This window comes from Monodon monoceros, unplaced genomic scaffold (assembly GCF_005190385.1).
Source record: "Monodon monoceros isolate NGI ecotype Baffin Bay Population unplaced genomic scaffold, NGI_Narwhal_1 Super_Scaffold_11, whole genome shotgun sequence".
NCBI classification, from domain to species: domain Eukaryota; kingdom Metazoa; phylum Chordata; class Mammalia; order Artiodactyla; family Monodontidae; genus Monodon; species Monodon monoceros.
In genome coordinates this window covers 2,877,052-2,889,331 of record NW_021703767.1, presented here as the reverse complement: position 1 = coordinate 2,889,331, position 12,280 = coordinate 2,877,052, and the positions used below count along the sequence as shown (strand labels likewise).

The 12,280-nt window shown below is 46.8% G+C and overlaps 1 protein-coding gene across 11 annotated transcripts in view; it reads left to right on the top strand.

Annotated features, from left to right (window-relative positions):
* Window positions 1-12,280, top strand: part of PKNOX1 (PBX/knotted 1 homeobox 1) — a 47,608-nt gene that overhangs the window by 22,328 nt on the left and 13,000 nt on the right. For 9 of the 11 annotated variants that reach the window (XM_029214274.1, XM_029214280.1, XM_029214282.1 and 6 more), the window contains 5 exons: window positions 1,197-1,324; window positions 3,343-3,514; window positions 5,285-5,455; window positions 9,195-9,294; window positions 10,188-10,285. In XM_029214274.1, coding sequence (XP_029070107.1) covers window positions 1,197-1,324; window positions 3,343-3,514; window positions 5,285-5,455; window positions 9,195-9,294; window positions 10,188-10,285 — 669 coding nt within the window. The remainder of the gene's footprint in view (window positions 1-1,196; window positions 1,325-3,342; window positions 3,515-5,284; window positions 5,456-9,194; window positions 9,295-10,187; window positions 10,286-12,280) is intronic. The other 2 variants (XM_029214284.1, XM_029214283.1) reach the window with 1 other exon arrangement.

The window sequence follows — 12,280 nt, the reverse complement described above, 5'->3', positions numbered from 1 at the left end:
GTTACAAACAACACAGCCAGTTTAAAGCAATTTCAGTGGTAATATCTTTAAGGCTTCCTGTTACGTTTAACACTGTTTCTTTAAACACAGCTGGTCTTTGCTTTCTGGATGCAGTGACTTTCCTTAACATTTTTAAAAAAAATTTTATTTATTATTTTCGGTTGCGTTGGGTCTTTGTTGTGGTGTGTGGGCATCTCATTGCGGTGGCTTCTCTTGTTGCGGAGTGCGGGCTCTAGGCGCGCAGGCTTCAGTAGTTGCAGCACACGGGCCCTAGAGTGTGCAGGCTTCAGTAGTTGTGGCTCGCGGGCTCTAGGGTGCGTGGGCTTCAGTAGTTGTGGCACGTGGGCTCAGTAGTTGTGGCTCGTGGGCTCTAGAGCGCAGGCTCTGCACGGGCTTAGTTGCTCTGCGGCGTGTGAGATCTTCCCGGACCAGGGCTCGAACCCATGTCCCCTGCATTGGCAGGCGGATTCTTAACCACTGCACCACCAGGGAAGTCCCCGTAACATTTTTATAGCTTGTGTATTCCTGAGTTTAAGGATAGGTAAGGGAGAATTTCAGCCCTGTCACAAATATGGAGCATCTTGGGTTTGAGTTGTTTTTGTGACAAGATAAGAAAGCTTGGATTATTTGTTTATTCTTCTCTTCCTGCAACGTTACTCAGCGTGAGGACAGATAACAAGGAGAGGCAGACGAGAAAGACTGCATGTGTACCAGTTCCCTTCAGCGATGTAGAGTTATTACGGTTTTGAAAATCATAAGCATTTCACAGATAGTGGTCCTCTCAATTTTTAAATGTTTTGGAAACTTGACCTTTGTTTTAGCCATTTAGAAGCACATTAAATTCAAAGGACTTTGTTGGTAGTATTCTTTCCGTATTATTGCCTGTCATATAACCGTCTGGCAGATTACCATTCCACTGCATTTCTGTTTGAGAATAGAATACAGCAAGTCCCCTGCATACAAACGTGTTCCTTTCCAACAGCAGGTTCGTGTCCAATTTGTTCATAAGTCCAGCAAAGTTAGCCTAGGTATCCAACTAACACAATTGGCTATATAGTACTGTACTGTAATAGGTTTATAATCTGTTCGCATCTTTGAAAGTTCACAACTTGAAGGTTCGTATGTAGGGGACTTACTGTACTTGGTAGCAGCTTATTTTCTTTTTAGTAACAAAAGTTCTCTTCCTCCTTTCACAGATGCAAGTAGTAACAGAGTTAAAAACGGAGCAAGACCCCACCTGCTCTGAACCAGATGTGGAAGGAGTGAGCCCTCCCCCTGTGGGGTCCCAGACCCCGATGGATGCAGACAAGCAGGCCATTTATAGGTAGCAATGCGATGTGAAGCGTGTGGGTGTTCAGAGGAGTAAAGAGAATGGAAAATCTGGTTAAATGGAACATGAGCTATTAGCCAGACAGAGCAGTGAGGCGTGATGTGATAACTACTGGGGTAAAGGTTTTCTCAGATTACAATGTTATTCCTAATATCTTTTAAAAAAAGTTTTGGAATGTAAATCTACATTTTAGTCAACCTTACAAAAAGCAATCTTCAGGCCCAGATAGTTGTACTGGAGAATTCTACCAAAAAGAAGGAAAAGCAGTAAGTCGACACAGTCTCTTCCAGGAAGTAGAAGAAGAGGGAATGTTTCTGAACTCATTTTATGAATTGAACATCACTCTTGATACTAAAGCCAGACAAAGACAATATAAAAAAAGAAAAAACTAAAGACTAGTATGTCTCATGAACTTTGGCATAAAAATCATTCATAAAATATTAACAAGTAAAATCCAGTAACGTGTAGAGAAGACTGTTTAGTGACCAAATGGAGCTTGTCCCAGGAATATGAGACTGGTTCACCATTCAGAGATCAACCAGTGAGACGCACAATGGGATCATATCAAGTGATGCAGAAAAGCATTTGACAGAAGTCAACAGCCAGTTATGATTAAAAACTGTCAGTGAAGCAGGAATAGAGGGGAACTTTCTTGGCCTGATGTAGGGAAACTACAAAAGAACCCTGCAGCTCGCATCATACTTAATGGTGGAAGATGGAATGTTTTCCCCCAAGTTTGGGGATAAGGCAGAGATGTCCACCCTGACTCCTCCTGTTCAGCTCTGTAATGGACGTTTAGCCAGTTCACTGAGGCAAGACAAAGAAAGAAAAGGCATATCAGGTTAGAAAGGAAGAAATAAAGCTGGCTTTATGCACAACTGACATGATTGTCCACATATAGAAAATCCCAAAGAGTGTACCAAAGAACTTCCAGAACTAAATAAGTGAGTTTAATTAGGTCACAGGTTGCAAGGGCAACACACGGAAAACCAATCCTATTTCTCTACCAGTAATGTACAATTAGAAACTGAAATTAAAGAGAAAATACCACTTTCGAGAGCTCCAAAAAGATGTAGGTATAACTCTAATAAAGCACATACAAAACCTTTATGTTGAAAACTATAAAATGCCAATGGAAGCAGTCAAAGGAAACCTAAATAAAGGGCATACGATGTTCATGGATTGGAAGACTCAACATAGTAAAGATGTCATTTCTCCTAAAATTGCTATATAGCAATTACAATTAAAGTTGTAGCAGGATATTTCTGTACATATAGACAAGTTATTTCTAAATTTTATATGGAAGTCAAAAGAACTAGACCAGCTAAAACAATTTTGAAAAGAAGAATAAAGTTGGAAGAATCAGTCTACCTGATCTTCTCAGTGGAGAAAAGGTGGAGTTTCCAACAGATTGTCCAAGTTGGAACAATTGGACATCCACATGCAGAGAGAAGATCCTTGACCTAATCTCACATCCTTTACAAAGATCTACTCAAAATGGAGTATGGATCTGAAAGTAAAATTTAAAACTGTCCAACTGGTGTTAACCATACAGTGAAATATTATGCAGCCATAAAAAAGAATGAAGTACTGTTACATGTTACGACACTGATGAGCCTAGGAAACATCATGCACATCAAGTGAAAGAAGCCAGACACCAAAGGTCACATGGTATATGACTCCATTTATATGAAATGTCTAGAACTGGCAAATCTGTAGAGACAGAAAGTAGATTAGTGGTGGCCTGGGGCTGGGGTTGGGTGGAAAATGGAGAGTGACTGCTAATAGTTACAGGGTTTCTTTGGGGGATGAAAAGATTATAAAATCGACTGTGGTGATGGTTGCGCAACTCTGTGAGTATGCGAAAACCCGTTGCATTATAAACTGTAAATAGATGAATTGTGTGGCGTGCGAATCATCTCAGCAAAGCTGTTGTATACAACATTGCATGCGTACATACTAGAACATTTTCATGCAAGTGTAGAACACATCTTTAAAAATTTTCCCCCCAGGCATCCGCTGTTTCCGCTATTAGCTTTGTTGTTTGAAAAATGTGAGCAGTCCACACAGGGCTCGGAAGGCACCACTTCTGCCAGCTTTGACGTGGACATTGAGAGCTTCGTAAGGAGGCAAGAGAAGGAAGGAAAGCCCTTCTTTTGTGAGGATCCAGAAACTGACAACTTAGTAAGTAACCTGCATGTTCTTAATTTTTATTTCTTCTAAATTTAATCTGTTCGATAAATTTTAAATTTCGAATTAGAACTTCAGATTGTTTGTGGCTCTGCCGAAGGGGAGAACTGTACAATTCGTGAGATAATTTTCCGTGTGTGACTTGAATGTCGCCAGGTCTCCAGCCTTCTCTGTTGACCCCTTCCTGTAATAATCCAACAGGATGGCTTGAGCCTGCATCCTGAGTGGGCTGGGGGTTCAGTCCCTCCCGTATGTTCAGGAAGGTCCACTGGGGTCGGCGTGCCCTGTGTCTTGCTTCCTGGGAACGTGTCTGGGCCCAGCTTCAGGTGTTGGCTCTTCCCTGATCATGGACCACAACTTTGTTCTCCAAGACACCTCTGTCTGGAGGCTGGCACTGGTGGTGGGTGACAGACTGTGTGACGACTCGGGGTGGCCTGTGAGCACAGAGCAGGGACGGGCCTATCAAGGGACCGACACCCCTTACGGCCTCCCTTAGGCTTCCTGTCTGAAGCCAGCCTGGCTCATGCGGGTGCCCCCCTCCCAGGTCCAGTGCTCCAAAACCCTGGGTTCTCTGTGCTTCCCGACAGCGATGGAGAGTTCGTTGGGCTGCCATCACTGCTGTGCCCAAGGGGAGCGGCATCCTTCAGCACTGGGCAGCCCTGGCAGCCTGTGTCTGGGGCTGGATTCCCACTAGAGTTGGCCAGCTCCCAGACCAGAACCCTAGGCCCCTCATCAGCAGGAAAGGGTCTTTGGAAAACTTTTCCCTGAATAAACTGCCTTGGTCTTAGGTGTTACTGTTTTTAGTTTTTCATTAATATTCAACCCTTACAGCCAAATAGATTTTATAGGTGAGTTGTCTGACTTTGAGTCTGTCTCCTCGTCTTCGAAATGGGACCAACAGTGCCTGCCTTTTGGGGATGAGGGCCCGATGCTCTCTCTGCCTCCACATCTCTGTATGCGGCCATCAGCAAGGAGGGAACGGGCTTAGCCAGCATGGGCCAGGCCGGCAGGGACCAGGGCTCTCCTGCCTGGTGCCCTAGCACAGGGCCTAGCAGAGCTTGGTATTTGGTCATCCTCACTACTGGCTGGCTGACTGGTTGATTCCACAGCGACGTGTGAACTGTCACCACCAAGGTCACGGGGAAGGGGCTGAGTCTTAGGTTGTTCATTCGCAGGAAGTGGTGTTTATGGTAATGGTTCATCCCTAGTGTCAGTTATCTACTGCTGGGAGACGAATTACCCCCAAATGTAGTGACTTTGTATAAAACCGAAGAACTTTTAGAAAAATTGTAAGAGAAAATCTTTAGGATCTGGGGCTAATCTAGGGGTAGGCATAGTTCTTAGACTTGATGCCCAAAGCAGAATCCATTGAAGGCAGAGTTGGTAAGTTGAACTTCTTCAACATTAAGAACCACCCGGGAGGTGCGTACGGATTCATCCCCATTTACAGCTGAAGGAGCAGTAGCGGGGCGAGGCCAAGGTCGAGGCCCGGCGGCTCCGGAGCTGTGACCGCCTCTGTCCCTGCAGCCACGTGGAGCCGAAACAGCAAGCCACAGGTCGGTGGGGCTGGAATGCTTGGTGGTTCTGCATAACATCTGGTGTCTTTCTCCTCCTGTTACTGGCGGTACAGGTGGCCTTGGCTGGCTCACAACCAAGCTGAGTCATAACCAAGCTCATAACCAAGGAGAGTCGTGTGGTGGTAATGATAACTTACCGTCATGCTCCCTTTTTCTGGTCTGAAAGTCTTCATTTTCTTGCTTCTAGATGGTAAAAGCAATCCAGGTTCTGCGTATTCATCTTCTTGAGCTGGAAAAGGTTAATGAACTCTGCAAAGATTTCTGCAGTCGCTATATTGCTTGTCTAAAAACGAAAATGAACAGTGAAACTCTCCTGAGTGGGGAACCTGGCAGCCCGTACTCCCCTGTCCAGTCCCAGGTATTTACGGCGGGCCCTGTGCTCCTGCTTGGTCCCTGCAGCGTCGGCAAGGGTGAAACGTGCTGATGTCTGAGGCCGCAGCCCTTTCAGGATTGTGGGGCTGTCCTCGGCTCTCCTGCTCTGAGGATCCTCTGGGTCTCTGAACGTGGCCTGTGCCGGGAATGTGTTCCCTCAGGCCAGAGAGAGAGCCCGCCTGGGCTTCCTGCCGTGAAAAAGGGAGGCTTCACTCTGTGTCCTGGACCCTGGAGCCCATATTTCTGGAGGCCAGAGTACCAGTCATTTCTTTCTAATTCTTTTTTTTTTTTTAATGAATTTTTAAGATTGTGGTAAAACACACATAACACAAAACTTCCCATTTTAACCCTTTTAAAGTGCACAGCTCAGCGGCACTAAGCCCATTCACGTTGTTGTGCAACCGTCAGCACCGTCCTTTCCAGAACTTTCTCACCTTCCCAACCTGAGACCCTGTCCCCCTGCAACACTGACTCCTCACTCTCCCTCCCCCTCCGCCCAGCCCCTGGCCCCCACTATCCTGCTTTCTGTCTCTGTGACCTTGACTAATCTCGGTACCTTATGTAAGGGCAGTCATACCATGTTTGTCCCTTTGTGTTTGGCTTATTTTCCTCAGCATAATGTCCTCAGGTTCATCCATGTTGAAGCACTGCAATATTTAGCCATTCTGAAGGGGTGTAGTGACATTTCATTGTGGCTGTAATTCGCATTTCCCTGATGGCCAGTGGTGTTGACCATCTTTTCATGTGCTTATTTCCCATCTGTGTATCCTCCTTGGTAGAAGGTCTGCTCGTATCTTTTGTCCATTTTCTAATTGGATTTTTAAAAATGGTTGACCTTTGAGAGTACTCTAGATGCAAGTCCCCCATTGGATATATGGTTTGCCAGTGTTTTCTCCAAGTCTCTAGCGTATCTTTCCATCCTCTTAACAGGGTCTTTTGCAGAGCAAACCTTTTTCATTTTGATAAAATCCCATTTATCAAATTTCCTTTTATGAGTCATACTTTCAGTGTCAAGTCAAAGAACTCTTTGCCTAGCCCTAGGTCCCAAAGATTTTTCTCTTATTTTTTTCCTAAAAATTTTACATTTAAATCCATGGCCTATTTTCAGGTTTGGGTTTTTTTGCCTAAGTTCGTCCATTTGCTCCAGCACTGTTTGTTGAAAGGGCTGTCCTTCCTCCGTGGAATTGCCTTTGCACTATTGTCAAAAACTAGTTGGTCATATTTGTAGGCCCTGTTGCTATGTTCTCTGTTCTGTCCCATTGATCTGTGTATCTAGACCGTATAGTCTTGATTCCTGTGGCTATATAAGTCTCAAAACTGGGTAGACCGATTCCTCCTACTTTATTATTTTTCAAGATTATTTTAGTTATTCTAGTTCCTTAGTCTTTCCACATGAATTTGCGTTAAACCTGTGTGTCATCTTGGGGAGAGTTGACACCTTTACTGTGTTGACTCTCCCAGCCCACAGTCGCGGCGCTCTCTCCACTAATTTACTCTTCTGTGATTTCTTTCATCAGTGTTTTCTCGCTTTTGACATAAAATTCCTGCACACGTGGTTTTAGAACTATACCTAAGTATACCTAAGTTATAGAACTATACCTAAGTATTTCACTCTTTTGCACAATCGTAAATTTATTATATTTTTAACTTCAGAGTCCATGCCAATATGTAGAAATCCAGTTGATTTTTGTATCTTTATCTTGTATCCTGGGACCTGGCTGAACTTCCTTATTAGTCCGAGGAGATCCTTTCTGTAGATTCTTTAGGATTTTCTACCTGTTTAGTCTTGTCATCTGCAAATAGGGACAGTTCTGTTTTGTCCCTTCTGATCTCTACACTTTCTGTTTCCTTTTCCTGCCTTACTGCTCTGGCTGGAACATCCAGGACTATCTGGAATGGGATTCAGGGGACATCTTTGCCTTCTTCCCAGTGTCGGGGGAATAGTGGTAGGTTTGTTTTTTTTTCTAGATGCTCTTTATCAGGTTGAGGAAGTTCCCTTCTAGTCCTATTTTTCTGAGAGTTTTTATTACGCTGAATTTTGACAAATGCTTTCCTGCATAGATTGATATGTGATTTTTCTTCTTTCATCTATCAATGTGGTAGAGTTACATTACTTGATTTTTTTTGAATATTGAGCAAGCTTTGCATTCCTGAAATAAACTCCACTTGGCCCTGGCACGTAATTCTTTTTGTATAGATTCCTGAATTTTGTTACGCATTTTCGTGTCTGTATTGAGGGATAGTCGTCTGTAGCTATCTTTTTGGTACCGTCTTTGGCTAGGTTTGGTATCAGGATAGTATAAGCTTCATAAAATGAACTGGAGAATGTTCCCTCCTCTTCTGTTTTCTGGAAGAAATGTGTAGAATTGGTTAATTGTGTTAATTCTTCTTTAAATGCTTGGTAGAATTCTCCGGTGACACTGCCTAGACCTGGAGATTTCTTTTTTGGAAGTTTTAAAATTACTAATTCCGTTTCCTTATTAGTTATGGGGCTATTCAGATTATCTGTTTCATGTTGGATTTTGTCTAAGACATCAAATCTACGTGTGTCGAGTTGTTTACAGTAGTATTCCTTTTTCATCTTTTGATATCTTCAGGGTCTGTAGTGATCTCCCCTGTTTCATTCCAGATATCGGTAATTTGGTTTTTTCTCTTTTTTTCTGTCCGTCTTACTAGAGGTTTGTCACTGCGTTGATCTTTGCAAAGAAGCAGCTCTTATTTCATTGATTTTTCTGTTTTTCTGTTTTCAGCTTCATTGATTTCTGCTTTAATCTTTATCACTTCCTTCCTTCTGCTTGCTCTGGTTTCATTTGGCTCCTCTTTTTCTAGGTTCTTGATGTGGGAGCTTAGAATACTGATTTGGATTGCTTAATTTTTATTCTGACCAAGTTTATGTAGCAAACTTCACGTAGACCTACCAAGGCTTATACGTTCAGGTGGATGTGACAGCCACAGGGTAACTGTCTCTGAAGGCCCTCTGCTTAGGCTATTTAACCGCTCAAGCATCTGGGTGCCTGCTGTGTGCCAGACCCTGTGCTGGACGCCGGGTGCAGAGGTCCGCCCCTCGCCGGCTCCCAGTCCAGCCGTCACAGGAAATGGATACATTGGCCCATTTGCATCTGACCTCAGATGGGTAGATTCTCCGACATGGTGTTTACGGACATTTGCATGGAGCCTGCGGTAGGCCAGGCCCAGACCCAGCACCCCACAGACGTGGACACTGGGGGCTCCGGTGTGCTCTGTGCTGTGGGAAGGGCAGGTACAGGCTGTGCCCCCGGGGGGGGGACTCCCCAGCCTGTGGCATCATCTTTTGAATAGCTCATCCTGTGCAGGAGGCTTTGGTTCTTGGAAGACTCTGAGCCAAGTTGAATGGAGAAGGTGTGTGACTCGATCGGGTAATTTTAGTCTTCCTAGTTGTACCTCCAGGGCTGTAGGGTGTGTTTAGTATGCTGACGAGGTGAAAGATCATCTTTTGGAAGCTAAGCTGAAACTAGTGTCTCAGTATTGATCGTATCATATTTAACACGCAGTCAGTCTGGCACCTCTTGCTTCCAGACGCGTCTGGAACGCAGGCCTTACGAAGGCTTGTCCTCTGATGATGCTCTTTGCCTCAAGCGTCTTTCCTTTACTGATGACGCCATTATGCCACGTGTTTTGGAGTTTTAAACATGTGTTTTCTGTTTTCTGATAACATAACCCGTTCGCTGTGTGTTTATGACTTACAGCAGATTCAAAGCGCCATCGCAGGCACTCTCGGCCCCCAAGGAATCGTGGTGCCGGCATCCGCTCTGCAGCAGGGGAACGTCACCATGGCAACAGTGGCAGGTATGGCGACAGAAAAAGGGACACTTTCCTTGAGCTTTTGCAGAAAGAAGTCCTTTATATTAGAACGAAGAAGTGCATCAACATGGTTTCTAATTAATGCCAGTTCCCGATACAGGAGTGTCAATGTCTAGAGCTCTTTGAATGCCTGGTTCTTGTTCATTCTCAGTAACAAATATTTTATACAAATTGTGTTTCCCTCTCAAAAAATATTGGCAGGAAAGGTTTTATATGGGAGTTGAAAATGTATAGCAAAAACCAACAGAAATTTTCAAATAACATAGTTTTTAATTGTGCTCTTAGCAGCACCTGGAAAATCTTAAACAGCGTCATAAATCGATGATAAGCAAATGAAAACGCAGCCTTAGTGTTAGTATTACTTGTCTTGGATGCACCAGGGAACTCTAGAATCTGTCCTCTTCCCGTGATGGTTTTTCTTATACGTTGCACATACAGAACCATCATGAAAATGGAATGGGCACAGAAGGAGGGGGAGAAAGTAAACTAAAACCCTCCACATAATCACACAAAGGGAAACCTCCGCAGGAAGATGAAAGCACGTTGGATGAAAAAAATAACTAGAATAAAAATATGTGTTATCTAACACCTTTGGCCAAGTCCTTTAATACGTGCCAGGAAATGGAGGTGAGCAAAGGAGGGGACTCACAGACCACCCCCCAGCCGCCCCGCCCTGTGCTGTCTCATGAGGAGCCATGGCTTACGCGCCTCGCCCCGCCGCTGAAGCGAAGAGTCAACTAGCAAAGTGCTGTTGACCGTTCGAAATGATTTTCAAAGCTCATAAGCTACAGATTTTGTTCTTTCGGTGAGCACACCAAGAAGAGCGGTTATAATTGCTGGGACTGGAGAGTGATTCAGCTTTTCGTGTTCCTTTCTAGGGGGCACAGTCTATCAGCCGGTCACAGTCGTCACTCCCCAAGGCCAGGTAGTGACACAGGCGCTGTCGCCCGGCACGATCCGGATCCAGAACTCCCAGGTCCGTGAGCTGGCCCCGCGGGGTGCTTGGGGGTGTGTTAGCACAGGTGCGGGGGCACAGGCGGCCCGGGCTCCAGCCGCCCCCTTGGCGTGGAGGCCATTCGGGCGGTCTCCAGTTAACCTGAATGTCGGTGTCATGTGTCTTCTTCACGGTTCATCTTCCACATTGTTGCAGAGTTCAGAGAAGCCTAAGGAAGGAGGAAAAGGTCCCCCAGGGTCCCTCCCCGCGAGGGGCCACTGCTGTCCCGTCTAACGTGGGGCTGTGTGGTTGTCTCCACTTCAGTAGGGCGGAGGCTGTGTAGACGCACCCTGCCCGGACCCCCGGAAGTTCACCCCGACCCAGGCCTCCAGCTGAGGGGGTGGGCTTGGGCCGGCAGAAGTGCCAGCGCTGGCAGTGCCGTGATGTGCCCCGACCTGGGGGTCGTCTTACCCTCCCTGTGCCTTGTGGTAACGTGAGACCAGTCCCCTCTACGTTCTAGGGATATACACACACATTTTTAAAATTTTTTACACTTACTAGGTTTAAATCAGAAGCAGTGTTTTCGCCATCAGTTCTTACTGAAGACCATTGATTCATTCTTTATGTTGTTCTTTGTCTTTGGCCTGCACAGATGCTTTGTACATCCTCGTTAACCACTTTGAGGCCCGGCCTTGGGGATGTCAGTGTTTTCTTAAATCAGAAGCAGGTGTGAGAGGGCCTGGGGCAGGGGCCGCCTGGGCACACCTGAGGCCAGGATACGAGGTGGCCCCCAGGCCCAGCCACCCAGCGCCGGCCCGCCATCCCCGGCCAGCCCGCCGTGCCTGAAGTTTTCCATTTACAGTGGCTGGGAACAGAAAGCTGGTTTTCAGAGCGTTTCCTGGCCTCACAGTGAACTGTTTTTAGCGGAAGGAAACACTGTGAAGTCCAGTGCTTACTTGTACAGTGGAGGCTCATTCGTTCTGCTGTTTAAGGAAGAATTTCACCGAGTTTACATAGCAGACGTGCAGAGTTTGGGTCATGTCTGCGGAGCCCCTGCTCCCTGAGGCTGCTGGCCAGGAGCCGCCTCTGCTCTGGTCCTCGGTGACCCCGCAGCCCACCCTGTCCTTGTCCCCGCCCCGTCACAGCCCCGGCGTCTGTCCCTTGCAGGGTGGCAGGGCTGGGGAGCTGGAGAGACAAGCCCCGCGCAGGGCGGGCGGGGGGTTTCACGGAAGAGTAAATAGGCCGGCTGGGGCCTTCTGTGACCAGGGAGCCCACGCGTGTAGGTACGTGATCCTGCAGAGCTGTTGTGGTCACTCCGGGCGTTTTTCCTTCTCATTTGGCCGACGTCTGGGTTCTTGCTGGGCTGCAGGTAGTTATAGGGTGAGTCCCTCAGCAGTGATGGCTTCTGTGTTCTAGAAACTGGAGGTCAAGAAAGCGCGTGGTTGTCTCTGACGGCGCACGGCGGTGGCCGGCCCCTCCCCGCGCCGGGCGCATTGGCCACGGGGGCGTTTTCTGACCTGGCGCCGGTCGGTCACACGGAGGAGCCGGACGCTCTTCCTGGGCTGGGCCACCTCTACAGAAGGGTCCCCCGTTGTGCTCGCAGTACATACTCATTTAAAAGCATTTTTTTCCGAGAAAATAAGAAGTAGCCAGGGCAGTGAGATTCCACTGATTTCTCCTCGCCCCACCCTGCTCCCCTTTCCCGGGATAGTCTTATTTGTACAAAACCGTTATTCGTATGGGTCGGGGTTGTGCTGTTGTCTGACGTGTGACAAGTTTTCGCCTCCTTTTCGCGATTTACAGTGATGCTTGACTCTGGTATCAGGTCGCCCTGTGCCCGCGTTGCTGAGAGGCCTGGACCAGACTCAGCAGCTCCCACCCTCACCTTCGCTCCCCTTGGGCGACCGCTTTCAGGCCTCCTGGCCATTCCTTCTGCTGTTCCCTCCGTGTTGGAAATAAAACCCCCTCCCCTGACTCACGCGTACAACCTGTAGCTTGGGCTTTCTGTCCTGCTGGGGGCTGTGCCCTCTCCCATCC